Source organism: Microcebus murinus, chromosome 10 (genome assembly GCF_040939455.1).
Source record: "Microcebus murinus isolate Inina chromosome 10, M.murinus_Inina_mat1.0, whole genome shotgun sequence".
NCBI classification, from domain to species: Eukaryota; Metazoa; Chordata; class Mammalia; order Primates; family Cheirogaleidae; genus Microcebus; species Microcebus murinus.
The window spans coordinates 30,716,508-30,743,829 of NC_134113.1; the positions used below are offsets into that span (position 1 = coordinate 30,716,508).

General features: G+C 33.7%; 2 protein-coding genes across 8 annotated transcripts in view; one reads left to right on the forward strand and one right to left on the reverse strand.

The window, feature by feature from the left end:
- The window catches only part of TMTC3 (transmembrane O-mannosyltransferase targeting cadherins 3), a 47,453-nt gene extending 25,578 nt beyond the window's left edge, over positions 1-21,875 (reverse strand). For 2 of the 3 annotated variants that reach the window (XM_012757858.3, XM_012757860.2), the window contains exons 1-7: positions 21,692-21,875; positions 16,424-16,640; positions 12,662-12,880; positions 10,959-11,058; positions 7,943-8,058; positions 7,314-7,486; positions 2,127-2,379 (exon numbers count right to left, since the gene is read on the reverse strand). In XM_012757858.3, coding sequence (XP_012613312.2) covers positions 2,127-2,379; positions 7,314-7,486; positions 7,943-8,058; positions 10,959-11,058; positions 12,662-12,880; positions 16,424-16,612 — 1,050 coding nt within the window. In that variant the 5' untranslated portion in view covers positions 16,613-16,640; positions 21,692-21,875. Of the gene's footprint in view, positions 1-2,126; positions 2,380-7,313; positions 7,487-7,942; positions 8,059-10,958; positions 11,059-12,661; positions 12,881-16,423; positions 16,641-21,173; positions 21,656-21,691 lie in introns of those variants that run through there. The other variant, XM_012757859.2, reaches the window with a different exon arrangement.
- A 193-nt stretch (positions 21,876-22,068) lies between these two features.
- CEP290 (centrosomal protein 290) overlaps positions 22,069-27,322 on the forward strand; it is a 91,080-nt gene continuing 85,826 nt past the window's right edge. For 4 of the 5 annotated variants that reach the window (XM_076007121.1, XM_076007123.1, XM_076007125.1 and 1 more), the window contains exons 1-6: positions 22,069-22,258; positions 22,805-22,934; positions 23,086-23,163; positions 24,207-24,276; positions 24,568-24,614; positions 26,875-27,018. In XM_076007121.1, coding sequence (XP_075863236.1) covers positions 22,833-22,934; positions 23,086-23,163; positions 24,207-24,276; positions 24,568-24,614; positions 26,875-27,018 — 441 coding nt within the window. In that variant the 5' untranslated portion in view covers positions 22,069-22,258; positions 22,805-22,832. The remainder of the gene's footprint in view (positions 22,259-22,804; positions 22,935-23,085; positions 23,164-24,206; positions 24,277-24,567; positions 24,615-26,874; positions 27,019-27,322) is intronic. The other variant, XM_076007122.1, reaches the window with a different exon arrangement.

Genomic DNA, 27,322 nt, shown 5'->3' on the forward strand with positions numbered 1-27,322 from the left:
AATAAGGTCAGCAGTCTGTTATGCTTGAAGCCACTGGCTAACCAGCACAGTCTTCTGTTACTTAGGGAGGCAATAAAATTCAAGTGCATCTCATCCTTTTAAATAGTTGAAGTTAAATTACCCCTACAAGGTTACCTATACCAGTTCTCTGCATTTTCTCATCAAATCACTCACTCTACAGAAATAAATTTAAGTAACTAATAGACCTAAAAGTGGCCAAAGCCAACAGACATTACTTTTCAACTAGATATCACTTTCCTACTCAACAGCATCTATTAATATTAACTTCTGGGCTCGGCCTCAGTGTGATGAATAGTTGGGATCACAGGTGTGAACCACCCTGCTCAGCCATTTAGTCTTTCTTAAAACATTTCTTTACCTTTCTGTTCATTTGCTCTGTCTCCTATTTAGGTTCCTTCTCTTCAACATCTAAATATGTGAGTTTATCAAGACCTACTTACAGGCTTCCTCTCTTTTCAATGTATGTAGCCTTGTCAACTGTTTTCTGGGGGAGAATTAAGACCAAATATTCTAAGGCTGCGGTCCCTAACCCTTGTGTCACCAACCAGTACTAGGTCCCTGGTCTGCAGCAGGAGATGAGTGGCAAGCGAGCTAGGGAAGCTTCATTTATATTTACAGAAGCTTCATTTGTATTTGCAGTTGCTCCTTATCCCTCAGATCACTGCATAAGCTTCAACTCTTGTCAGATCAGTGGGGGCATTAGATTCTCACAGGAGGGTGAACCCTACTGCAAAATGCATATGTGAGGGAGCTAGGTTGAGTGCTCCTTATGAGAATCTAATGACTGATGATCTGAGGTGGAGCTGAGGTGGTGATGCTAGCGCTGGGGAGCTGCTGCAAAGACACATTATCATTAGCAGAGAGGTTTAACTGAACAATAAATGTAATGCGCTTGAATCATACCAAACCCCACCTCCCCGTGGAAAAACTGTCTTCCGTAAAACTAGTCCCTGGTGCCAAAAAGGCTGGGGACTGCTGCTCTGAGGCATCCACTATGAGTATGAATTAACTTCTATGCATCTAGAATGTTACTAGCTAGTTACCACCTTTGAGAGAACTGACAAAACCCTAGTTGAGAAAGGTTGTTCTACACCTCTCCCATAGGCCACCTCATCTACTTCCTGGTTTCAATTACTACCTGTATGCCAGTGAATAAAATTTTTATGTGCAGCGTAGGCATCTCCTCTCAAGACACGAAGTGCTGTTCAAAATCTCCAACAAGATATTTCAAAGATCACTCACAATCAAACATGTCCAAGTAAACATGATCTTTTCCACACACTCTATAGTCTTTCACTCTTTGTACCTCAGACATTCTTCAGACAATCTTTTCTGCATCTCAGACATTCAAATTTCTCTAGAATGCAAGTTCTCTGGAAATAAGGATTTTCTATTTCCTTTTATTACTATATAATCAGTGCCTAAAATGCTGCCTGGTACTAAGGTTGCAGTTATAAATTTTTATTAAATGAGTAAATGAATCTAGTGACTGTAGACAAAAATGACATATCTGTGAAGCATTAAACATACTTTCTGACATATAGTAAACATTTGAGAAAACTTATGAGTAAGAAGTAACGCAGAGTAAAAAAATCAGAAAGAAGCAGTTTAGAAAGTGAACTGATTATTTGAATAATCAGAGTTTCTGAACATAGTAAGAACTACATTTGGGAGTAATGAAAACCTTGCTAATGAAAACTGAAATGTTATGTATTTCTAGCTGCATATCTCATATGGCATTCTTTTTGTGCCAGGAAAACAAGTACATAGTATGATCCATTTCTTCAAAAAATATATAATCTAGTTAAATAAAGGTAAGGAATACAAGAAAATGAATCCAAAAGGAATGCTTTAAGATTTCAGAGTTCCTACCAAATTAAGAAAAATTCATAACCAGTTTTCATTTTACATGTTGACTACACACGTCAAATTATGCCTACAAATTAACTTGACACATAATTTTAGGATAACCTAAAATAAGTTCATAAATTGGGATGCTATTGAACAAAGAAAGATACTGCTACTAAAAAGATGCTTTTCATGAATTAAAGGTACTTTCTTAATCAAGTGAATGTAATATCATCTGAAAAATTAATATCTCTTACCATTAGAACAGTCTTGGAAGAATCACCAGGGTATCGGAGACTGAATATTCCCAAAGCTCCCAGAAAGCAAAAGAAAGTAAATGTGGCCAGATTTCGAATATCCAGTAATGACTCTATAAGTGGTATTGTTCCCATGGTCCAATCACAGCAGAGCTCTGAAGGATTTAATAGAAGCCAAGCATTCACAGGAAGGAGGTAGTTAAAAGTTAGCTGCCTTGTAGGAGTTGGGCTTACAGCAGCTGGGTTATCAAATCTGTATAAAGAATAAAAAAAATTATATAAAATACTATTTTAAAAAAAATTAATATGTAACATAATAAATAAAATACTGAATAGTAAAAATAATATTTTATATATAATCTTGTTATACAGAAGACACAGATGTATTTTATGGGTACCTAGACTCTAGAGTTTAGTCTAAATTTTATGAAATGTCTAGCTGAGAGAAGTGATATTTATAAAGAACTCTTTGAAGAGCAAGCAGGTCATCGATTTCTAGTTTATTATTAAGATAATTCTGGCATACATACTATATAATATTATGACACTCTGCAGAAGTGCCCTCATTAAATTATGATGTTGTGATTAAAAGTTATAAAAGTTGTATAAGATTCATTATTGTGTATGTATTGCATAAATGCTTTTGAGAACATTCACCAGTGTTTTCCTGAATGAGATATTTCTTTAGAGCTAAATCCTAATAATATTATGCTTCCTACAAAGAATTAGTATGTTTTTTTCCTGTCATTGACAGAGAAAATTGTATCACCTAGGAGCTTTCCCTCTTGGACTCCTAAGAAGCTAAAAGACTAAATTTTCAGTACAAAGTAGTAACTGTTTAGGCCTATATTTAATTTGTGTTCTACTTTTTCTCTTAGTATATATTAATATAACCTTGTATCCTAGTTTATCTTTCCCCAGGCCCTGATACATTAAATATGTATTTCATTAGTTTTGTCTATTTCCCTAAATTAAGTCAAATCATTTTTTAGAAGTATATTTCAAATGAATAGCTTTAGAATTTTATTTCTCTAGTCTATGCTTCAAATTTTATTGGCTATATTGATATATGGTCCTTTAAAAATCCATTTTAAAATAAATAAGTCAATGAAAAACTAACCACTGCCAAATAACTATTTATTAGAGATAGCAAATGGTTGAGACAAAGTAAGATTAGACTATTAGAACAAATAATATCATTTTTAAAACTTTCATATTTGAATCCCTATATATATGAAAAATAATAAATCTTGAGTCTGGACTTAAATTTTCAAAATAATCAGAACTGAATAAAAAGCTATCTTTTTTAATTTAGAGTTTAGTTTTTAGAATTAACAGTTTATTTAGGATAGCTGATTTAAAGAAAGGGTTAATGGCAAACAAATCAAATCGTATTATAATCAACTTCACAGGGTAATATAATAAAATTTATATACACACTTTTTTTAATGCTTCTATTTCAAAAATATATACTCACATGCTAACAGCATCATATGCCCACCCACACATACATACATTCACATCTAAAAACCACATTTTCAGACTGTAGAAATGGAAAATAGTTGATTCAAATTCTCTAAAAGGAATGATAAGCAAAACAAAACCATTGAAACTATGGGGCGAAGAAGGAAATAGAAAGTACATATCTGTAATTCAATCTACTGTATTTCAAATACTGTAATATCTGCATGAGTTTACTTCAGCATGGCTAGACTCAGAGGTAAAAATTCAGGAAGATGAAAAGTAAATATTCTTTACAGAAAAAAATGCTAAGGAGGATAATTATGTGAAAATATATAATGTGGGGCTTAGAAAATTACCTGAATAAAATTATTCTAACCAACGCTAGCAATGCACTATCATGGATTATAACATGAACAGCATTTTGGCCTTTTGTTAAGAAAAAAGAGTTCTTGCATGTAATACCAGTAATTTAAAATTGAATAGAGAACTAGTATAAATTTCATTTTAAATTTTAGCTGAGTCAGATGAAATGGAAAATGGCTAAATGTTCAAGTAGGAAAACATGGTATGTAGACTGCTAAAATTCAGTATAACTTCTGTTTCTACCTTTAAACTAAAGAAAACTGGACAAGAGGTATATAACTCTTTTTAAACACATAGAACATCAGGTAAAAGAGAGTGATACTTGAGGGAAAAAAACACATGAGAGCAATCCTACTTGGAGGGAGTTTAGCACCTGAGTTTTTAGTCAGTGAAACACCAAGGGGGAACCTAAGCCAACCCCAGCAGTATACCTGAGTTGAGAAGACTGAGCTGGGACCTGAGGAGTCCAGGGGGCTAGAATTTGTGGGGCAGAACATAAGAGAGAAGAAAGTTGCTGAGAAAGAATTTGAGAGATCTGCAGAGGGTCTTTCTCCAGTTTGGGGTACTGAGTTCTAATCATAGCACATATATGTGAAAAAATATCCAAGATCAGTGTAGTGAGTTGACTCGTGTTTCCCAAATATCCATGTCTACCCAGAACTTTAGAATGTGTTTGGAAGTTATGCAGAAATAGAATTTTTGCCAATGTAATCAGTCAAGATGAGGTCACATCAGATCAGATTAGATTAGGGTGGGCCCCTAATTAGGGCCCCACCCTAATCTAATGACTATGGTCCTTACACAAAGTGGAGAAGACAAACAGACACACAGAGAAGAAGGCAATGTGAAGACGAAGAAGACCGGAGTGCTGTAGCTTCCAACCAAGGAATACCAAAGACTGCCAGCAGCCATCAGTAGCTAGGAGAGGTATGGAACAAATTCTTCCTCAGAGCCTCAAGAAGGAACCAACTGTGCTGACATCTTGATTATGGACTTTTGTCCTCCTGAACTGTGTGAGTGTAAATTTCTGTTGTCTTAAGCCATCTAGTTCATGGTTATTTGTTACAGCAGCCTTTAGAAAACTAATATGGTCAGGAAAATAAACTTCCTGGATTAGAAATAAAAATTCACAAATACCCAAATACAGAAATAGTTCCTGAGCAGCTAGAGTGGAAATCTTCATAATTCTTAGTCCATCAAGTAGTATCATCAGAAAGTCTTCGGTCAGTACTGGGGCAAAATTAGTCCTACCCTAAATGCTGCTGTGGTCTCACAAAACAAGTTTAAAAGTATGACTAGAAGATGAAACATTTTCCAAATAACTCAAATACCTCTCAGAACAAAGCTCAAATTTATAGAAATATTTTAAGGTAAAATTCATGCATAGTATCCACTCACAAATTACCAGGCATATAAAGAAGTAGAAAAATACTATCTGTAATGAGAAAATGCATTCAATATACACTGATCAAGAAATGACACAGATATTAAAGCAGAACATGAAGAGACACAGAGATGAAAAAATCAGACTTCCTCCTAAAGATGAAAATGGCTTCTTAGATGAGAAATAACTAGATGAAATTAAGGGCAGATTAGACACTTCGGAAAACAGACTAGTGACCTGAAAATACAACAAAAGAAAATATCTAATTAAAAATGGGAGAAGAAAGATTGGTGGAAAAAATAAACAGAGTATCAGTACAACAACTTCAACAAGCCTAAATATAAGCAAGTGAAGTCCAAGAAATAAAGGCGAAACAAGAAAACATCAAAAATAGCTAAAAATTTTCTTAAATTTTTTATTAATGTAAAACCTACATATTCCAAGAAGCTAGGTTCGCCTAAGCACAAGAAACATGAAGGTATAAGAAACAATGACAAAGTGAAAATTTTAAAATAGGAAAAGAGAAAAATATACGCAACATATAGAAGCATGAAGACGACAGAGGTTTTCTCATTGAAAACAATGCAAGCCAGAAAATAGTAGATCAACATTTTTAGAATACTTAATGAAAAACAATTAATGTAGAATTCTCTACCGAGGGAAAATATCTTTCAAAAAAATATTTTTAAATGCAAAAGCTACAAGAATTCATCACCACTAGACTTGAAAGTCAAGAAATGTTAAAGTTCTTCAAGCAAAAGGAAAAATGGTATCAGATGAAATTCTTGATCTAGCAAAGGAATGAGAACACTGGAAATGGCAACTCCATGGGTTAATGTAAAACTATTTATTATTTAAATTCTTCCAAAGGTAATTGTTTAAAGCAAAAAATAACACTGTGGGATTTACAATGTATGCCCAAGGTAAACATATGCCAACCGCACAAAGGCTAAGTTCATATATATATATAAATATATATTATACATATGATGTTTCTATTATATATGCTGATATTTATGTTATATATACTTGAAATTACAATAGCCTTTGAAGAACTGTGATAAGCAAAGGATGTATACTATAAACCCTAAAACAATCACTAAAATACAAAGATTCATAGCTAATAAAATCAACAAGGAGATAAAAAGAAATAAAAAATATTCAAAGGAAGATGGAAAGAGGAAAAAAGGGAACAAAGAACTGATGGAAAAAGAAAACAATTAGCAAGATGACAGATTTACAGCAAACTGTATGAATAATCATATTAAATATAAATGGATGAAACACTCCATTTAAAAGCCAAATTACATGACCAAACAACAAAGGAAGACTCAAGTATATGCAGCCTACAAGAAATTCTCTTTAAATATGAGTATAGATAGATAAAAAGTAAAAAGATGGAAAAAGACACACTATGTAACATTAACAAAAAATAGCTGGGATGGCTATTAATATAGAACAAAGTGAATTTCTGGGTAAAGACTTACTAGCTATAAAGAAGTTCATAAAAATCATAAAAGCATTAGTTCATCTAGATGACATGACAATCTTAATTATGCACATAATAACAGAGCTTCAAAAACATATTACGCAAAAATTGATACATCTGCAAGGAGAAATAGACAAATCTACAATTATAGTCAGAGATTTCAACATTCCTTTCTCAATAATTAGTAGAACAAATAGACAAAAATCACTGAGGATATAGAAGACTTAAGTAACACAATTAACACTAACCTTAACACCTAACCAGTTTGGGGGTCATTATTTTTATTGTGGTGGTTTCATGGTTGTATGCATATCAAACTTATCAATTTATATACTTTAAATATATGTGATTTTTAAAATGTTAATTATATCTCAAAATTATTGAAAAAAAACATGTAAATCAAAGACTTCCTGGAACATTTATAATCACTTAAAATCCAAAATTAAAATAAAGAAAGGAAAAAACATAAAAGAACCAGAATTCATACCTGGTGAATACTGGAAGTTGGGATTGAATGACCTGGACTCTAATCACAACAAGTAATAATGTACTGAACATCAAGACAATGAGTTTTATTAGTGTCTGCAGCATAGAAAATGGTATACTACCCTTTCCACGGAGAAACTGTCCAGCAGCAGTACATAATAATGGCAAAGTATACTGAAAAAGTAAAAAAATGTTTTAAAGAATAATAGTACATTGCAATGCTTTTAATAATGTCTTTCTAAATGTAAGATTAGACACAAATTAAGTATAATTATAAAATCAATGTGGTACAATTTGTGGAACTGATAACAAATAAAACTGAGCTCAATAATACTACCCAGTAATGAATTATAACTGTATATTATTGCATACTTTTCTAAATTGCCTAACAATTCCATCACTGAAAGTTAAAAAGCAGTCCTTAAAAAACTGATAGTATCATAAAATATTAAGTATGTAATTTTCAGTGTGTATGAGGACCAAACATGACTATTTCTTGTAAAATTTGTTATTATTATTGGTAAACAGACTGACTTATATAAATAACTATATACTTAGAAAATAAGGTTACTAAAATTTGATTCAGTAATGATAAAAGAGAGCAATAAGAAAATTTATATTTTTCCTCACCCCCTGGGCAATAAACACTTCATATACACAGCAAATTCCCACAACTGTTATTCCTTGTTCTTTACACAATGTTGCAACAGCCACTAAAAACACTGTCAATGCAATTGGAGTCCACACTGTAATTTAAGAACAGAAAAAAATAAAAATACACAAAACAATTTTATAGTATCATAAAATATTTTAAGCCTTGTGATTCATATTCACATTTGTGATATTTCCCATTGACCAATACTATATGCTTTAAAATGGACTTAAATTTTATAATTTTTGCTATACACAAGGGCTGTCCAGAAAGATTCTAGTCATGTAACCATTTTTGTGTTAGCAATGGCTGGATACCTTCTGGACGGCCCTTGTATATATTTAAAGCAAAACACCAAGATGTATAATTTGAACTAAAAAAATTGTGTGGAGAAGAATATATCTAACCAAATATTAACTTTTAAAACAAAGAAAGGGTAGTGAGATTTTTGGAAAAGAGAAATTTACAGGCTTGAGTGTTATAACAAATGAGCTATCAATCTGAAATGAAGAAAAATACCTGATATTATCACATAGATATATACTTTATTATATCTGTAATTCATTTAAAATTTGAAACCTAAAACTATTGGTCAAAACATGGTACCATTCTTATAAAAAAAGAGCTATAAAAATTAAAATGAAACAAGTTAACAATAAGCACTTAAATCAATACTATTCTTTAAAAAATTCACAGTAAAATATTCACAAGTTTCATTTAAGAACTTCATCAACTTTAAGGAAATGCCCACTACTTAGTAATTTGATTAAAGAGCAATGAACTATGAGAATAATTCTGGATCTACTACAAACTTGCTTTATGAGTCTGAGCAACTTTTCTGAGCTACAGGTTTCCTACTGGAAAATATAACCTCCAATTCTTTTTCAGTTAAAAAAAATACCTGGTAGTATGATCGTGTGACCTCAGTTTTTATTAAGAACATTAAAGCAAAAACTCAAATAATTGACTTAAGTCCAAGTATAAACAAGAACTTAATTCATGAATATAATAAATTTTCTTTTGTCATTGGGCTTAATATAGAAACTCATCTATTTTTAAAATTGCTTTCAGTTTTAAAGTACTATACAGAATAAAATTACTAAAAAGAAAAGAAAAATAATGAAAAACAAAAAACCAAACCCCAAAAAACTGTTAGGGATACTAATTATAACAATATTCTTTCCTTAAAAAAATTTATATTCTAATTAGGCCCAAACCATCAATACTAATGTAATAGATTATATCAAGGGCTACACTTTTAGTGCTAAATTCAACAAGAAATTCATAGAGGAAAGAAATCAGTATATGGTTATTCACAAAACAGGTTGGACCTAAAGCTTGATTTTCAAAGATATACAGGACATAGGAAAACTGGGGAAGGGAGATGTATGAATAAAGGAGTAGAAGTAGGAACAAGCTGAGCAAATAAATTATACAGAGAATAGTATGACTGGATGGGTATGTATATATTAAAAATTAGTGGGAAATAATGGCCTTTATAGCAGGTAATTTAAAAATATATTAATATTAGAGAGTTTATATAACCAGTTTAGCATATATTACATTTCACCGAATCTCAAAATCACCCTATGGGTTCAGAGGGCAGATGTAATCATACGCATTTTTTAAGATGAGGAAAGAATTTTGGAGGTTTTAAAACAACAGTCATGTACAATAAGGAGACCATGACTTTAACATAGTTGTTCTGACATTAAATTCACAGCTTCCAACTAATTTATATTTCCACTCCAAGGATGAGAAAGAAAACAGTTGTTTCTATAACCCTGGATTCAATCTCACCAATTAACAGCTCTAATAAAGGCAAAAAGCCTTACCAGTCACTTCAGTTCTTCAACCTTTAGTGACTATATTACTATATAAATACATATACTTTGATTTTATAATCAGATCTCTGTAGTTAAAGTCACCACATGTGATTTTTTCCAAAACAAGTATACCTACTTAAAGAGATTACTGGTTTGCAACTCCTATTAGTTCTTGAACTACCTCTTACTGCATGATGGACTACATAGGTAGAAGACAATTTTTATCCACATTTTATAAACAAAGGAAAGCATGGTGAAGTAATTTACACATGATAGTAAAGGGAGCTAGAAAATAATGGAGCTGGAATTTGAAACCAGATTCTTGAATTCATCATGTTCTTAACAACTATGTGTGCTGCCACTCAAACTGCTTTAAGAAGGCATTATGCATAGCAGTAAGAGGCAGACCTACTCATATTATAAAACTAAGAAACATTAAGCTGTTAGGTTAAATCACTTATTCCTTGAACCTTAGTTTCCACATATATAAAACTAGGCTTCTTATCATCAGTACCTTGGGACCATAGTGAAAAAATCCCCCCAAGAACTTAGGGAAAAAAATCTCAGTTAAATTTTAAGAGCAAATAAATAAAAGTTAAGGCTATTATGTCCCTTTCATGCCCACTATGCCAATACTCTAAAAGAAAATCATTTTTATTGCCTGGAACTTGTTTTGTGACAATTATCAGTCATCATCAGGACTAAGTACTTTCCAGGACAGATCGCATGGTAGGGGCTCAATAAATAGCTAAACCATAATCAACACATAATAAAAGTTATACCCTAACAGGCTTTTAACCTTGCCTAAACAATATCATAGCCTACCACTTATTATTTATCATAAGATAACTGAAGTACTGGTACTTGTATCATAAGTAGATGAAACTAGAACTGACTCTAAAACTCTAATATGCTAGGGTTTTGAGTTTTTAAAATTAGGTCATATAGAATCTATTTGCTTGTGATAAAATATAAAGTACACACACACATTTTTAAAGTATTGACAAGGTTCTATACTTCCACATTTTTATACATGCTAAAGTAGAACAATATATAAAGATAAACCCCAAAAGTTTGGCATATGTTTTATCAGAAGCACTTGGAGTAAATAAAAATTACTTGATCAGGTTTTATAGCTGTAAAAAAACATCAAATGTTAAATACTTACCTATGGAATTATCTGGTCCTTTTGATTTGGTATATGACAAAAATGCAGCTAGAAAAAAGATAGATGACAAAAGTTCTGCTCTTCCTACAACTCCTGTTACCTAGATAGAGAAAAGGAAGGGGGTTTATAATAAAGAGTATCTTGAAAATTTACTATATATAACAGCAACAATATTCTAACTAGAAACCAAATTCCATAACTTTTTTTTTTTTTTTTTTTTTTTTTTTTTTTTTTTGAGATAGAGTCTCGCTTTGTTGCCCAGGCTAGAGTGAGTGCCGTGGCGTCAGCCTAGCTCACAGCAACCTCAAACTCCTGGGCTCGAGCGATCCTTCTGCCTCAGCCTCCCTGGTAGCTGGGACTACAGGCATGTGCCACCATGCCCGGCTAATTTTTTATATATATATCAGTTGGCCAATTGATTTCTTTCTATTTATAGTAGAGACGGGGTCTCGCTCTTGCTCAGGCTGGTTTTGAACTCCTGACCTTGAGCAATCCGCCCACCTCGGCCTCCCAAGAGCTAGGATTACAGGCGTGAGCCACAGCGCCCGGCCAAATTCCATAACTTTTCAAGTGTACATTTCTGTTTCTTAAACATTCTTTGAGTGCCCTCAGGTGGTGAATTTGTATATCTTACATAAATGGAAAATCATCAGCAATTTTTAATAGTTCTTTTTATTATTGTTATAACTTTGAATAACTAAAAGATTCATAAAAATTTGAGAAAATAAAATAGAGAGGCCCTGTGTATTCTTTACACAGCTTCTCCCAATAGTTACATCTTATAAAATTATAGTACAATATCCAGAACTTAAGAGCTAAGTGCATCTTACATATTTTCTTAAAATACAAGCATTCAGTTCTTTTAAATTCTAAAAATTCAAATAACTCAATGTAAAATTTAAAACAACATATTATTTTTATAAATGTGTTGAAAAATGTCTGCTCAGCTAGGCACCAAAAGGTTCACCACAGTGAGAGACAATCTCCCTCTAACACACACACACACACACACACACACACACACACACACACACACACCCCCTGCATACACACTTGGGCTTATAACTGAAAGTTTGTAACAAAGCAACTCAACAGAGTAATCTTTGTTCTTGCTGGGAGGTAATTTTGAACTTCCAAGGTTACCAAGAAAAATAAATTATAGTTTGGGTATATCTTGGTAGCTAGACCTGACGGATATATTGGCAATAGCAGAGATAGCTCATAATTTTGAAACACATGACAATAGACAATATGACTGAGCATCATCATTTGCTAGAATGTCTGTTCACATTCCCATATATTTGATATATTTTCATCCCTTATTTAATTTGGCTTACTGATGGACTATTTTCTGTCCTTTGAAACATAAACATTGACAAATTGACAAATAATACTTAAAATCTGCATTGATAAAAAAATTAGCAAAGAACTGTACACATTTATACTACTAAAGTTAAGACATTTTTATGTTCTTGAATGAAAAATGTTTATATTTCAATAATTGTTTTAAATTTTAAAATTTTATGCAGTAGGAAGTCGGACTGTGCACTAGAAAGTTAAGACTTAAGTGTACTAATTTAAAAGTCTTCAAATACTTGGATTAAAGTCATGGTTACATTATTTTCTTAAAAATATGTAACATTATAATCACTGTAGGATTTATTAAGAAATAATGAAAAAAATTGATTTATAGTTTTACTTACTGCTTCAGTGTGTATTGGATGTACTGCAAAAAGTAAAGAAGCAATCACACTACTCCGGTTCTCCAGAAAAAGTTTGCAGACTTTAAGAAATATTACACTAACCACAGCATGAAAAATCATATTTAGGAGATGATATGACATTGGTTTTAGTTCACTAAACAGATAATTTAAACGAAAAGTCAATACTGTTAAGGGACGGTAAGATTTGTGGCTTCTCTCCTAAAAGGAAAAACAATCACTGATTATTAAAGTACTTTGCTCTTTCAGGGTACAAAAACTAATCACTGCATTTACTACTGAAGATATCTACATTTGACTGAGAAATAACAATACGATAATAAAATGTCCCAATAGTAACACAAACATAAAGGATAGCTTTATGATCTGTGTTTTTCTACTTCCTTATAGTATACCAACAAGGTAATTTCCTCCCTGATATATAATGATCATAGAAACAACAGTAGAACCAACAGTAGAAGAAGAAAGGCTATTAATTCCTCTTGAACCTTTAGTTGGTAATGACCAACTAAAACGACCTACGTTTTTAAAAAAGTAGGACAATGCTGGCAATGGTCAAGTTGGGTAGAGGATTCTCTCCAAAGCCTACCCCCCTAACTATTACCAATACAAAAGTTTATATAACTGTTGGCTAGATCTTCAAAAGAACATAAGAACATAATGCTTACCAGGTCAGTTCAAAGAGTGATGACTCAAAAAGGTACTCTATTGGTTTTATGAAAAAATGTCCATAATGTATAAACCAAAATATATTAAACTAAAATCCCCCAATACTACGGAAAGTAATACAAAAGCAAAAACTTTGTTAGAATGTGAGAACAGACACCTTTGCTGTGGTATTCTCTGTTGGCAATAAATCAGATTTATGTGAAGTATTGGATTTCTTTACAAATTAGAAGTTACATTTAACCAGAAATATTTTCTATCCTAAGATAAAAATCAAAGCAGATTAATAATATAACACATAGTTCAAAAATATACATAATATTACCCTATTTATTTTTTGTAGTTTTATTTAAAGGCATCCACACTCAGATTCTTTGCTCTTCTACCTCTCATTATATTCTGCTGTAACTCTCTGGCACATAGGTATAGCCTTATGCCTGTTTGTTTGTGTTTACTAGGGAACACTAGGAAACACAAAGAACGAACCTTTCCCATTTTGAAATGTTAATGTAGCTCTGATGGAACATATCTGATAGGTAAAAGGATAAAGCCAGAAAGTAGAAGGGAATATTTTTAATTGCAGTACACATAATTGCTTGGGTAGGTCTATTAAATGTACATATGCCATAAGTAATGACCAAATAAAAGACAAATTAATTATTATAAATAACTATCCATACATTTGAAACTTATTTCAGATTCTACCGCGAATCTGAAACTTATTTCAGATTCTAACCATCAGCTTATTAGATATCATGTTTACTCTGTAAAAATACAGTAAGACAGCTAGGTCCATCATGAACAAAACAGATCATTATTATCAAGCATCTTAAAGAAAAATTACTTATGATATTAGTTGGCAATAAAAATAAGCATGAGTATAATGAATGAACATGCTAATGAATAGGCTAATAGGCTTTGTTAATGTGAATCTCAATACAGGGATGGCAAAAACATAGTGAGATAGGATATCTCCAGAAGCTACCTTAACACAAGGTACTTTATAGGCCAAATGCTGGAAAAGGGTGGCTCATTACAGCCCAGTGGTTCTCAGCCATGGCTGTACCACAGAATCATCTAGATGACTTAAAGCAAACAAGCAAAACCAATCCTCCTTCCCCCTAACAAAAAAATAAAACACACACACACAAAATAAGACAAAAAATATTGATGCTTACATTTTACTGTGAGAGATTATCTCAAATAACAGGTTTGGATAGAAGCTTGGTAATATTTTTTTTGTTTAAATGCCCAGGCATATTCTAATATGGCAGCCAGGGATGTGATTCAGTCAACTATCGGTAAACAGATTATTACATATCTAAAGAATGGACCTACTAAAGAGATAATCTAAACACAGAGAAGTCCAGAGGAGTCTAAAGACCCCTACTATGGTAGTACTTTCATATGGCTCAAGAGAATGTCCTAAAATATGTTTTTAAGATCTATATTGGCACAAAAATCCTGTATGTATGCACACACACATGCTTCCAGGCTGTAATTACCTAATGACATCAACCATTAGATCTTTGAATGTGCTAATTCCAGGCTTATCATGAAACCTTATAACACCTAAATACTACTTAGAACAATTTTTCCTTTGTGTCACATTTGCCTACAGGGAGAGAATATGCCCATCAGAAAATATAAGGAAACTACACTCTTCAGTACAAATAGTTATTTTAGTTTGTTCATCCATTATGTCTAAGTATACTATTAAGACTCCTTTTCTTTGTCTGCTTATGGGTGGTCTGAACAAAATCAAATTTTCAATCTGAAAAGCTGACAAAATCACTAAACAGATCATTGACACCATGGTATGAGACCCTTTAATCTGGCCAGCTAAACTTTCAGTTCAAAATCTCAACATTATGACTAAAATCACTACAGATACTAGCATAAGGTGGGAGAGTGAACACATATATCCAGGGGTCTCTGGAAACCAAGGGTAGGCATAGAAAGGAATAAGCTGCCTAGAAATAATTTATAATAGGGCCATATTTTTCCCTCGTTATCAAAAGATTTTTTTTCAAAAACTAGAATTGGGTGAGAATAGAAAGGTTATAGGAGAATAAGATCTGTTTACTTAATAAGAAAAAAAATTTACTATGTGCTTGTGCCTAGAGGAATGAAAGATTCCATCCCTACCATTGAGAAGTTTCCAAATTTGGGGAATGAAAGAGGCCACAAATGACTGCTGAGAAACAAGCTATTACATTATTACATGTTATGTATTAACAATAATTTATTCAATATCTATGTGCCATGCATTGTATATAGATATATTAATTCATTTATTTATCCTCAAAGTGTTATTCTCTTTGACAGATCAGGAAAATGACTTGCCGTCTATTCATAAAAGCTGTATTCCCATCTATTTCGCACAGTTAATGTAAAATAGAACTGAAATTAGAACCCAATTTATATGATCCCAAGTTGACAAGGGTTTAATCCTAAACAGTTTAACCAGTTGCTCTTCAAAATAAAGTTACTGGCAGAGTAAAAATACCCTCATAAAAATGAACTAAACTTTTGAGTTGTCAATATGAAACTCAAATGACTAGTAGGTAAGAGATATGACAATGATTTAAAATTTTTAATAACCATTTCTTTCCCTGCAGAGGATCTGGCAATGTGTACTTACTATTTTTACCCTTAAAGTCTAATCTGTTTAATGTTGAAGTTGCCATATTTTAAAATGGTGAAATATAACAGTCATCTCTTTCGCCTGACTTATAAGACAGAAAAAAGAAGGAAAAAGTCATTTAGCAAGAAATAGACTTCTATTACACCTATTGCTTCCCTTACATATTTGGTTTTCACATACACATAATATTTTTTAAAAGTTAAGCCAAGGTACACAGCCAAAAAATAATCAAGTACTGCTTTATAGGAGATAATCACACCTTCGATTTTCTGTCCAATTTATTTCAGACATGTTTTGTCTCATATAAAACTTTAAGGGAAAAAATTCATAATTGCTATGATGACAATGTTGATAAAGAAAGAATTAGAAGTAATAAACTACCAGAATATTTTAAAATTTGAGATATGTATAAGTAGTATATAATTAATTACCTCAGACATAGGGGTTCCCCAGAAGTCATTCTGAAATAAAGTTTTTAAAGGTGTAGATGGATGAAGATCTTTATTATCAAGTATCGCCGAAACATCGTCAAAAACAAAACCACAAAAGAGGCTGTTCCAATAGCAGGCAGCAACTACACCTACTATTAAGGTTACTTCTTTGAGGTTAATATCAGCCATCTTTCCTATGAGCACTTGTGGGGAAAAACTGGAAAAAAAAAGCATGAAGATAAAATAAGTAACATGTTATTTGCAAATATGTTCAATTTTAGTAGGTAGATAATAAGTAAAATAAAGATTGTATGTTAATTATCCAGAGAAACGTTCAGCTCAAGGGCCATCCACCTCTACACAGCATTAGTGGACCACACTGTTAAAGTTCAGACCCCCTCTCTTACTAGATACAGCTAAGTAACCATCCCTCGTATACCATGGCAGAAGACTAGAGATTTCCCCTCTGGAATATTTAAAACACAGGGTCTCTGAAACAGGGGACACAAATGAGAACAATGGTAGCATACTGAAAATAAAGCTTAAGTAAAAGTATTTTATGTTGAGACCCTCCAGCCCTGTTCTTCAACTGGTCACAGAATTCTGTAAAATTTTATGACACTGGAAACAAAGAGAAGATTCTAAAATCTTCCAGAAACAAAGCAGGTTCCAGATCAAAGACCAGGAATCAAAACAAATCATTTTTTTCACCAACAATTCTGTAAGCTAGGAAAAAAATAAAAATTACCCCTCAAAATAAAAAGGAGAGTAATGCTTCAAATTTCTAAGAAATAATGATTTCCAATCAAAAATTCTACATTAATAAACCAAAATTTCCCAAATGGGAAAGTAGAATACATTATAAGTCATTCAAGGCCTCAAAAAATTTACCTCTGATATCCCTTCTCAGGAAACTAAGAGAGGTATCGTAATAAAATGAGGGAGTAGACTAAGAAACAGAAAGAGAATTAAGAAATGGGATCCAACACAAGACAGTAACATACATATGATGTAATTTAGAAAAACAAAATGAAAACAAGTCAGGGTACCTGTCATTGGGTAGGTAAAAATCAAGTTTTGTGCATAGGTCAGAAACCCCCCTCTCCTATAAATAACTCAAGTCCTTGACCTGATAACACCAATTCACTTGGGTATAAAAAAGTTCTGTTTGATTAAATGTTCTAACCAAAGGGAAGTTTAAAATTAATAGAAGACGGGAGGGTGCGGTGGCTCACACCTGTAATCCTAGCACTCTGGGAGGCCGAGGCGGGCGGATCGCTCAAGGTCAGGAGTTCAAAACCAGCCTGAGCAAGAGTGCGACCCCATCTCTACTAAAAATAGAAACAAATTAATTGGCTAACTAAAAATACATAGAAAAAATTAGCTGGGCATGGTGGCATGTGCTTGTAGTCCCAGCTACTCAGGAGGCTGAGGCAGGATTGCTTGAGCTTAGGAGTTTGATGTTGCTGTGAGCTAGGCTGACCCCACGGCACTCTAGTCCAGGCAACAGACTGAGACTCTGTCTCAAAAAAAAAAAAAAAAAAAATTAATAGAAGAAAAAGATGTAAATTAAACCCATGGTTTCAATACTTTGAAATTATATTTGGGAGTAACTTATGCATCTTATTTTTAGAATACTTGTAATGTTTGAGAGGATTTGACATCCTGGAGACTTTGATACATTAGCTTCATAACTATACTTTTAAAATATATGATATATAATATATATTATTTTAAGTTGTTGACTATGCAATTTCTGAATTTAGAATTTTTAGTTGAAAAGTACTAAAATTTAGGCAAGTGTACAAACAGCTTTGGAATTTTTATGAGAACTTCGGAGTTGCTATAGTTTTAAGTTTAACTTGTTAGATTTATAGCAGTTACTTAAATACTGAGAAAGTTTTGCTTGTTAAGTTAGGCATTGAAATACTTAAGTAAAAATGAATGCATTCAAACCAATTCTATTCTTCATTATAAATTCCTCATGTGATACAGATATACATGTGTATATATATTTTCTTTTATATATACATATTCATACACACACACATTTATGGGTCTTTTGTTTGTTGTGCCTGGGGTCATTCATGTGCTTACAGTTATCCTATGGCTTGACTATGGCTGGATGGTTTGAAGGGTAGGAGTCTCAGCTTTCAAAGCTAGTCTCTGTTACTTATGGTCATATCCTCTATTAGGTTAGCCTGGGCTTCTTAAATGATGATCTCAGGACAGTAGGAGGGTAAATCCCAAAGCACAAGCCCTTTTTATGCCTCTGTTTACTGCGTATTTGTTTACTATTAATCAAGCAAGCTAAATCCAGAATCAAAGAGGGAGAGGTTATTAAAGGACCAAGGTAACAAAATTTTTAAGATTCCTCAAAGGAGTGTAATATGAGAGAAAGGGAGAGAGGGCATGTCATGAGCTCAGATGTGGAGTCATCTTAGGTTATGTCCAAAAGAGTCTATCTGCAAAATAGAAGTTGGGGGGAAAGGAGGGGTTTACACAAGGGCATAAATAGACATGATTCACTGGGGGCCATTACTATAATTATGTAACATACCACTGTTGTTAGCTGTGGGACCTTCTAGTTTTTCCTAGGCACACAAGGACACTCTCAGATGCATATGTTCTAAATGGATGGGATGACTAATTTATGTTTGCTTATAAAAATGGGACATCACCATCTATGTGCCCCAAATCCAACTGCAATCGAAGTCTACTCACAAGCTACATTGTAGAGATACAAAACACAGTTCTTTCAACAAAACTATATTGAGTTTGTAATACAACATTACGACTGTAGAAAAAATAAATCCACAGGATAAATTTACATGAATTTGAAAATATTTAGCCTGGAAAGGAACGTTCTCCCAGTTTAATTTCCTGGGAAGTTGGGAAAGTCCTCTCAATTTCATTATTATTATATTATCGTTTACAAGAAGAGTAATCTACTATATCTGTACTATTTTAAGGTTTGTTAAATGTAGTTTGGCTTGCAAACTTTGCAAAGTTTGTATTTACACTGACTCCTACTAAACTTTCTAGTCTCCTCATGTTGAAGGAAAACAAGTGTCTGCTTGTTGCACACTCATTCCTATCCATGAAAACAAAACAAAACAAAACAAAACATTTACTATACACAGGATACTAAATTCTCATGGCCACACTTTATTGTAGACACTGGAAAAGTTAGCTACCATTTTCTTGATAAGTCAGCAAAAAGGAAATGGAGGTAAAATCTAAGGAACACAGATTCTTTGGTACAGGGAACAAAGTAGCAATTATAAAAGGCAAGGGGCTTTCTTGTGCAGTGATTTTGGTCAGATAAAGCTGTTCATAAAATCCTAGGAAAGGAAGAAGGCAGGCCTAGATAAGTATTCCTCTAATAGGCTATCTGAAAAATTGTCACATAAATCCCATCTCTTGATGAAAATTGACAGATGCAGAAAATCTGATGAAAAATAATACAGTTTTAGCAATTTTCCTCAAAAAACATAGGAAGTTACTGAACTAGAACTTGAGTTAAATTTTCTCATTCACAGGTACAAACTGATCACAGTGCATAAGAACCAGCTAACTCGTTCCCTGCTGTAGTTCCATCACCTAGCACAGTGTACAGTATCAAAAATATTGTTAGAATGAGTTAACAAATGAAATTTAAGTGATTTTGCTTTTAGTCAGGATTGTCATCTAGGTTACAATCTTAGCTTCATCAATTATTAGAAAATAACTCCTTTGTACTCATTCTCATTTTTTAAAAATTAGAAAAAAACTTACCATTAGACCAGGCACCTTGAGTTCCTGGTAATATAAATGTAAGCAAGAGGGTGAAGGAAGAAAGGGTGTAAAAAACACAAACAAAACTAGTAAATTAGTAAAAATAAGAGTTATAATAAATGAAAAAAAACAAAAGAAAAACAAGGTGCTGCAGTAAAAATAACAGATTTCTATTATGAAAATAAATAGGTCACAGTAAACATAGTAAATGACATAGTATGTGCTCAAATATTAAAATTTCATCCCTACCACCTTCTGCTAAATTATCAATTCAAAACACTTAACATGAAGAATATTTATTCAAATTCTTGAGTAATCAAAGTTATATTAGAATATGACAATATTTAATAAAAATAATAAGATTGAAGAAAAAGCACTTTATAGCTATTGTCTCCCAGAATATCTGAAGAGGTAGTATAAGCAGTTAAGAATATGTCTTCCAGGCACAAAGATCTGTGTTCAATCACACTATTTAGTTTAGAACAGAGTACTTAACCTCTCCAAGCCTCAGTTTCTTAATATAGATGGAAAATGAGAAGTAGGTAGACACCTGTTCCACTAGATTGTTATCATTAAGTAAGATAATGAGCAATATTTGTCATAAAAGGTTTCAGAAAAGGAGTAAACAAAATTGTTCTCACAAATCTGATGAATGTCTAAAAATTTATCTCACAAAGTCAGTGTTTTAATTTCCTACTAAAATACTTCTTGTTTTACCCAAACTCGAGGTTTAAAAAGAAATCTCTTCATTATTTTCAAAAATAAAATTTAATCAATTATGTAAAACAATAAAAAATAAGTGCTTAACAAAAAAAGTTAAAGATGAGAGGCACTGGTCCAAATAGTTGGAGATGTCATTTACCATTTCAAGTCTACAGCTTTTTAAAAGAAAGCTACCTAGTGGTGTATCATATTCCAGAGCAGTGAACAGTGGGATGAACAAAACTTGCCAAGAGTTAAGAGTGGTAAATACCTGAGAAGGTGCTTCCAGAAAGGGCGCTCTGGGCAACAAAACAAGTGACAACAGCAGCACAGGTGAGTCCTCCCGTCCCTTAGTCTCTCTCCACCCCACGCAGTGGCCAAGACAAATACTAACCTCTCCTCTCTAGAACCTTCACTTTTTACTAGCTCCTCAACCTTCAAGCCCTTCTATCCGCGAAGGCTATGGTGCCACAGGTAACCCGGGAGTGGTCGGAGGATGCAGTGCCCTCAATTCTTCGCTCGCCTCCAAACCATGGTCACGGCTGCCCGGCCCCCACGCTACTATACCCGGACAGATTCTGATACCAAAGAAAGCTAAAACTTCTTTTTCTCCCTTCTTAGAGAAGGCACTACTCTGGACGCCACTTGCAAACGCTTGATGGGAAGGAGAGGACTTCCCAGATTCTCAGGACCCTGCCAGGCCCTTACGCCCCAATAGTAAGAGCTTCTCACAGCCGGGACTGCACCCCTCCACTTCTCCCCATCCGCTGATCGACAACTCGACCTCACCTGGGAGCGGTTCCTTCAGGGGATGGTTTAGGAAAGCCGCAGGAAGAGCAGCCCAGTGAGTGACGCCACCGAAGCCACAGTCATGATCTACCTTGTTCAGGCCACCAGCGCGGACGCACCTCAGCCACAGCGCCTCCCGCCTCCCGGTCCTCCCCTACCGCCCCTGTACCGTCGCAGCCTCTCGCACTGCACGCCGGGAGCGCCCTGCCCCTCCTGAGACTTCGGTTCCCAGCATGCACAAGAATCCTGGCAGAACTGCACTCTGGGATTTGTAGTCCTCATACCACGCCTTCTCGTTTTTAACTCAGTAGTAGTCCAGGGAACCTGGAGGGTAATCTAAACGTAAAGCGTCACCCACGGTCGTGAACTGTAGGCTCCCTTTGCATCCGGGACCTTATTGTGGCCTTAGCTGGGTGGGGAATGGTGTCGCCTAGCAGCCGTCGCCGCTTTGGCTAGCTCGGGACCGGTTGGCAGGACCCAGAGAACGCGTGGAACCGCTCTAGGGAGCTGTCAGCTTGGTGGGTGCGGTAGATGAGGGACCTCCGCTGGCTACCAGGCTTAGTCTAGGTCGGTGGATCCTTGTAAGCGGGAGCAGGGCCCCTTTGCAACAGCGTAGTTACCCCTCCCCTTCCTAGGCTGTAGTTCGCAATGCTTCTGCCTTCTTATTTCAGTTCTGGTTTCCCAGACATAGCTTCACTCGTTTTAATTGTTTATTTCTGCATTTTTTTTTTTTTTACCTTCAATCCCTGGTTCTCCGAATCAGAGGTCACGTTCAGCCTTCCACACACCCTTGCACTTGGCACTAGTAGGGGTTCACTCACGTTTGTGGTGGGGAGTGTGGAGAAGGGGACTCAAAATCTTAGTCTTGACCTAGATTAGTTTTAGCAAGGAAGCCAGTCATGTTTTGTTTTGGCGGCACAATATTTGTGCTGACTGCTATAATTTTGATCAAGGCTGTTTTTGCGCACTTACCTGTTTTGCAGTTAAGGAGCCATAGCTCTGCTTAACACCACAGAGAGTTATAATGATGTAATCTGTGAAAAGTGTAAACTACTGTAGAAACAGTAACACTGTTTAGCTTGAAAATGCTGATACTCACCTATTTTGTTACAGAGAGTGGAGCACAGTGAAAGAATTCAAGATGCCACCTAATATAAACTGGAAAGACTTAATGAAAGTTGACCCAGATGACCTACCTCGTCAAGAAGAACTGGCAGATAATTTATTGATTTCCTTATCCAAGGTGTTTAATTGATAAACAATACATAGATATATACATTGATCTATGATTAATTTAAGTTGTCCTTGAAATCATTGAATGATACAACTGGAAGAGTTCTTATATTTTGGTTAAAGTTATAAGATAAAAAATAGTTGCTTTTCTCTTTACTTAGGTGGAAGTAAATGAGCTAAAAAATGAAGACCAAGAAAATGTGATACATCTTTTCAGAATTACTCAGTCGCTGATGAAGGTTTGTATGCAGTAGGCTTTAATGGTAGCTTTGAATGTTAGAGGAAATTTAAAAACTGTTCTTATATAAGCTAATCCCTCTGAAAGTACTTGGTAATATCTAAATCACCACTCAAACATGACACATAGTCAAATGTGAATTGAGGATTTTAATGTGCAAAACATTGCTAGTTTCTATGTAAAGTTCCTGAAAGAATGTGCAGCAGAAACAGAATTGTTTGCTAAAAATAACATAGGAAGGTATACCCTGAGGACCAAGTGAAAATATGGACAATGACTGCTATAGGGATATGTTAGTGGGGAAAGTGATTTAAGAGGTATCAGAAGACTTCATAAAAGACAAAGACTGAGCAATAGTTTTAGATAAGTGGAAAGCAGTGGTAAGATGGTAATGGAATTGTAGTGCTAGTGGTTACCATAAATAAATATTGGAAATGGAAAATATGCTTATTTTTTGCATTTGAGGAAACAAGTACAGAAAGTTTTTAGCAGGGTGTAAAGAAAACAAATCTTAGATAGATAGTTTGGGGTAGGCTATCCAGAGCCTTAAAGGTATATTATATGCTATCAGCAATTGAGCGGCCAATGAAAGTTTTTGAACCATGATTAATAGATATAGAAATATGCCTTAGGATGGAAAAACTGAGTATGTTATATAGGACAAATAGAAGGGAATTGGAGCTGTTTAGACATAGAATGATTAAGGAGTTTAGACATAAAATTATAGATTAGAATAATGGCAATTGAAACAGAAAAGAGTAAGAAACATTACAAAGGGAGAAGGTGCAATACTGGATATAAGACTTAGGGAATTGAGGTAAAAGGAAGAATCAAAGATATTTCAAACTTAAAAATCTAGAAATTGTAGCCTTAAGTACAAAAATAATTCATTTATTCATTCACCAAATATTTACTGAGTGTCTCCATGTGCAATCATTGCAGACACTAAGGATTGTGATAGGAAATAAAACAAAATTTTTATTTTCAGTGCTACATTCCAGTATGAGGTCATATTGAAATAATTTTTTTGTTTTTAATGTTTAGATGAAAGCTCAAGAAGTAGAGCTAGCTTTGGAAGAAGTTGAAAAAGCTGGAGAAGAACAAGCAAAATTTGGTAAGTATCTTGAAAAAAGTTTATTATAGTATTAAATAATGAATTCCATTTATTCATTAAGCAGTAGAAAATTTAATGTATTCTATTAAATGTACATATTCAATTTATTTTTAGAAATATTTTTTTAACTCCTATTTTATGGGTCTGTTGTGAAATACGTTTTCTTATGTTGGCTTGTTATAATCATAACAGAATCTTTTAAAAGAATTTTTTTATTTTACTTAAATTCATTTAAAAGTTTGTTTTGAGATAACTCTAACCAATTTAAACATTTGTCTTTTTTAAAAATAGAAAATCAATTAAAAACTAAAGTCATGAAACTGGAAAATGAACTGGAGGTATGTCCTTTTGTATTCCCTATAAATATAAAATGTAATTGTCATTCATTTTATTATTTTGAATTAATCATTTTTTATTATTGGTTAGGAAAATCACGAGGATAATATTGTGCTCATAGTTACTTGTTCAGTATATATTCTATATGCCTATTACGTGCCTTAAATTCTAGTAAGGATTGAGCATCCAATATAATACAATACAATATAATACAATACAATAAAAATAGTAGCTGGATGGAGCTTACAGTCTAAGGGAATATACAAAACGATTACTAGTAACTAAAGTAGAGGGTGAAGATTTGAGAAATAGTGAAAGAAGAGTATTATAGGAGAATTAGCTTTTGAGAAAACCAAGGACTAAAAATATGAATGTATTGTTGAGGAACTAAATACATTGAAATTCCTGAGAAGGTAGGAAGTTATACAAATGGATTAGCCTTTGAAAGGAGGACTCTCCCACTTTGTATTAGGAGAGAGAGGAAGATTGGATGTGTACGGAAGCTTTTATGTTTGTAGGTGTAGTGCCTAGAAGTTGAGTGGTTGGAGATGACATCATATGCTAAAAGCAGGAGTGGGAAATGGTGTGGTCACATTGTAAGGAAATCAGATAAAGCTTAAAGCATAAGGGAGAGAATAGGATGAGATTTGAGTTCTAGTCCTGATTCTTTTATTTTTTAACTCTGAACTTGGATGAGTATTTTTTATTTTCTATTGTATATCCAGCTCTTGGAGAAATGCCAAGCATTTTTAATAACTATTTATTGAATTATGAAGTTGGATTGATTCTATGTTAGTATTCTGCCAAGCAGCTGCTATAGAATAGAAGGGTAGGGTGGTTGAAGATATTGGTAGGGAAGTGGTTGAAGTGAGGATTGTGAAATCTTAGGTGAATAGGTAAGGAAGTCAAGATTGGAGTTGAGTGGGGAGAAAATGTAGACATGGGGAGGGAGAAGAGAAGTCAAGAAATTAAAATGTCCTGTGAGGTCAAAGAGCAGATATGGTGGTAATAATTGAGAGAATGTTCCTGCTTGGATAAGGATCTAGTGTGTGGAAGTAGGAGACGGTAGTGAATTCAATAAACAAGATAAAAAAATAGACTTGAGCAAAATTATATAGAAATTGCTTAGGCAGGCTTTTGATGGAAGACAGTATGCCATGTGCTTAAATTCTCAATGAATTTTGAGGAGTGACTGGGAAGTTGGTCACTTGCTGCTACCATGAGTAAGTAGGGATGAATAATTGGATGTCATGTGAGATTCAAAGCAGCCAGAATTTTTGCAGGGTGGTGGAGGAATGATAATCTAGAAATTGCAGAATAAGGTAAATCCAGTAGAGTACCAACACCTTCTCTTGACCCTGATGTATAGGGGATGTGAAAGATTGAGCAGTTTCCAATTGAAAGAGTTCCAAGGCAATTAGCATACTGAAGGAACTAAATTATAGCTAAGACAAAGAAATGGAAAGGAACATTCAGTAAAGAAGCTGAGGAGGTAAAATAATAATTTATTTTGAAAGAGGATTTTAAAGAGCACAGTGGAAGGCTTTTTGAAGAAGGGAAAGAGTGAGAAAAATTTGGTTAAGGTAAAGGAGTAACAGAACTGTATGGTGAAAGATGAATAGAGACCAAATGATATGATGTTTTGGGCTGTGACCTAAATTAATAGGAATATGAGGAAAAATAGGTTTAGTTCTCTGCAAGATCTTAAAGATAAATTAAATCTGGGCTGTTTAATATAGTAGCACCAACCACTTATGGCTATTTATATTCATTGAAATTAAAAATTCAGATCTTCAGTTGCACTAGCCACATTTCAAATGCTCAATAACTACATGTAGATAATTGCTACTAAACTGGACAGCACAGAGAACATTTCCATTATCCCACAAAGTCCTGTTGGACAGCACTGGTCTAAATAGTGCATGTTCTGAGGGAAACGGCAGGTTAAAAGCACCAAAGTTTAGTGCTAGGGTGAGGCTCTGATGATTTATAGCCAGTTTCAGATCTCTGCCATTCAGGAGAAGCCTTGATAATTCATTGCCTACATTGTATGCCTTTGTAGTTCAGTTTGGTACCTATGGCTCAGGGAGAGCTTAAGGAGTTGTCAGCCTGTGAACTAAAGTTTGTGTAAGTTGAATTTTTAAAAAAGTGGTCCTTAAGCTAATCTGATTTTAAACATCTGTGCTAAAGTATAATAAAAATTTAAAGTCAAACCTCTAAATGTAATAGGATTAATTTATACTTTTGATTTATTGCTTTAAGATGGCTCAGCAGTCTGTAGGTGGACGGGACACTCGGTTTTTACGTGATGAAATTCGCCAACTTGAAAAGCAATTGGAACAAAAAGATAGAGAATTGGAGGACATAGAAAAGGAGTTGGAGAAAGAGAAGAAAGTTAATGAACAAGTAAAACACTTTTTTTTCAATGAATCTTAACTATTCATGTTACTTCAGTTAGAACACCTGCTTTTGTTTTCTGCAGTTACTGGTTATAGTATCAGTTTTTATGTTGTATAGTTGAGGAATGATGCATACTTATCTCGAAGGTTTTATAACACTGTTCATTTTGTCATCACAACTTTAAAATATAATGGATCTGATACTTCTCATTAATATGACTTGGAGATTAATTCTTTATGTTTGGAGGTACACTTTTCTCAGGACATTAAAATTATAACATACATAAAATTTATGCTTTGGTCTTGAATAT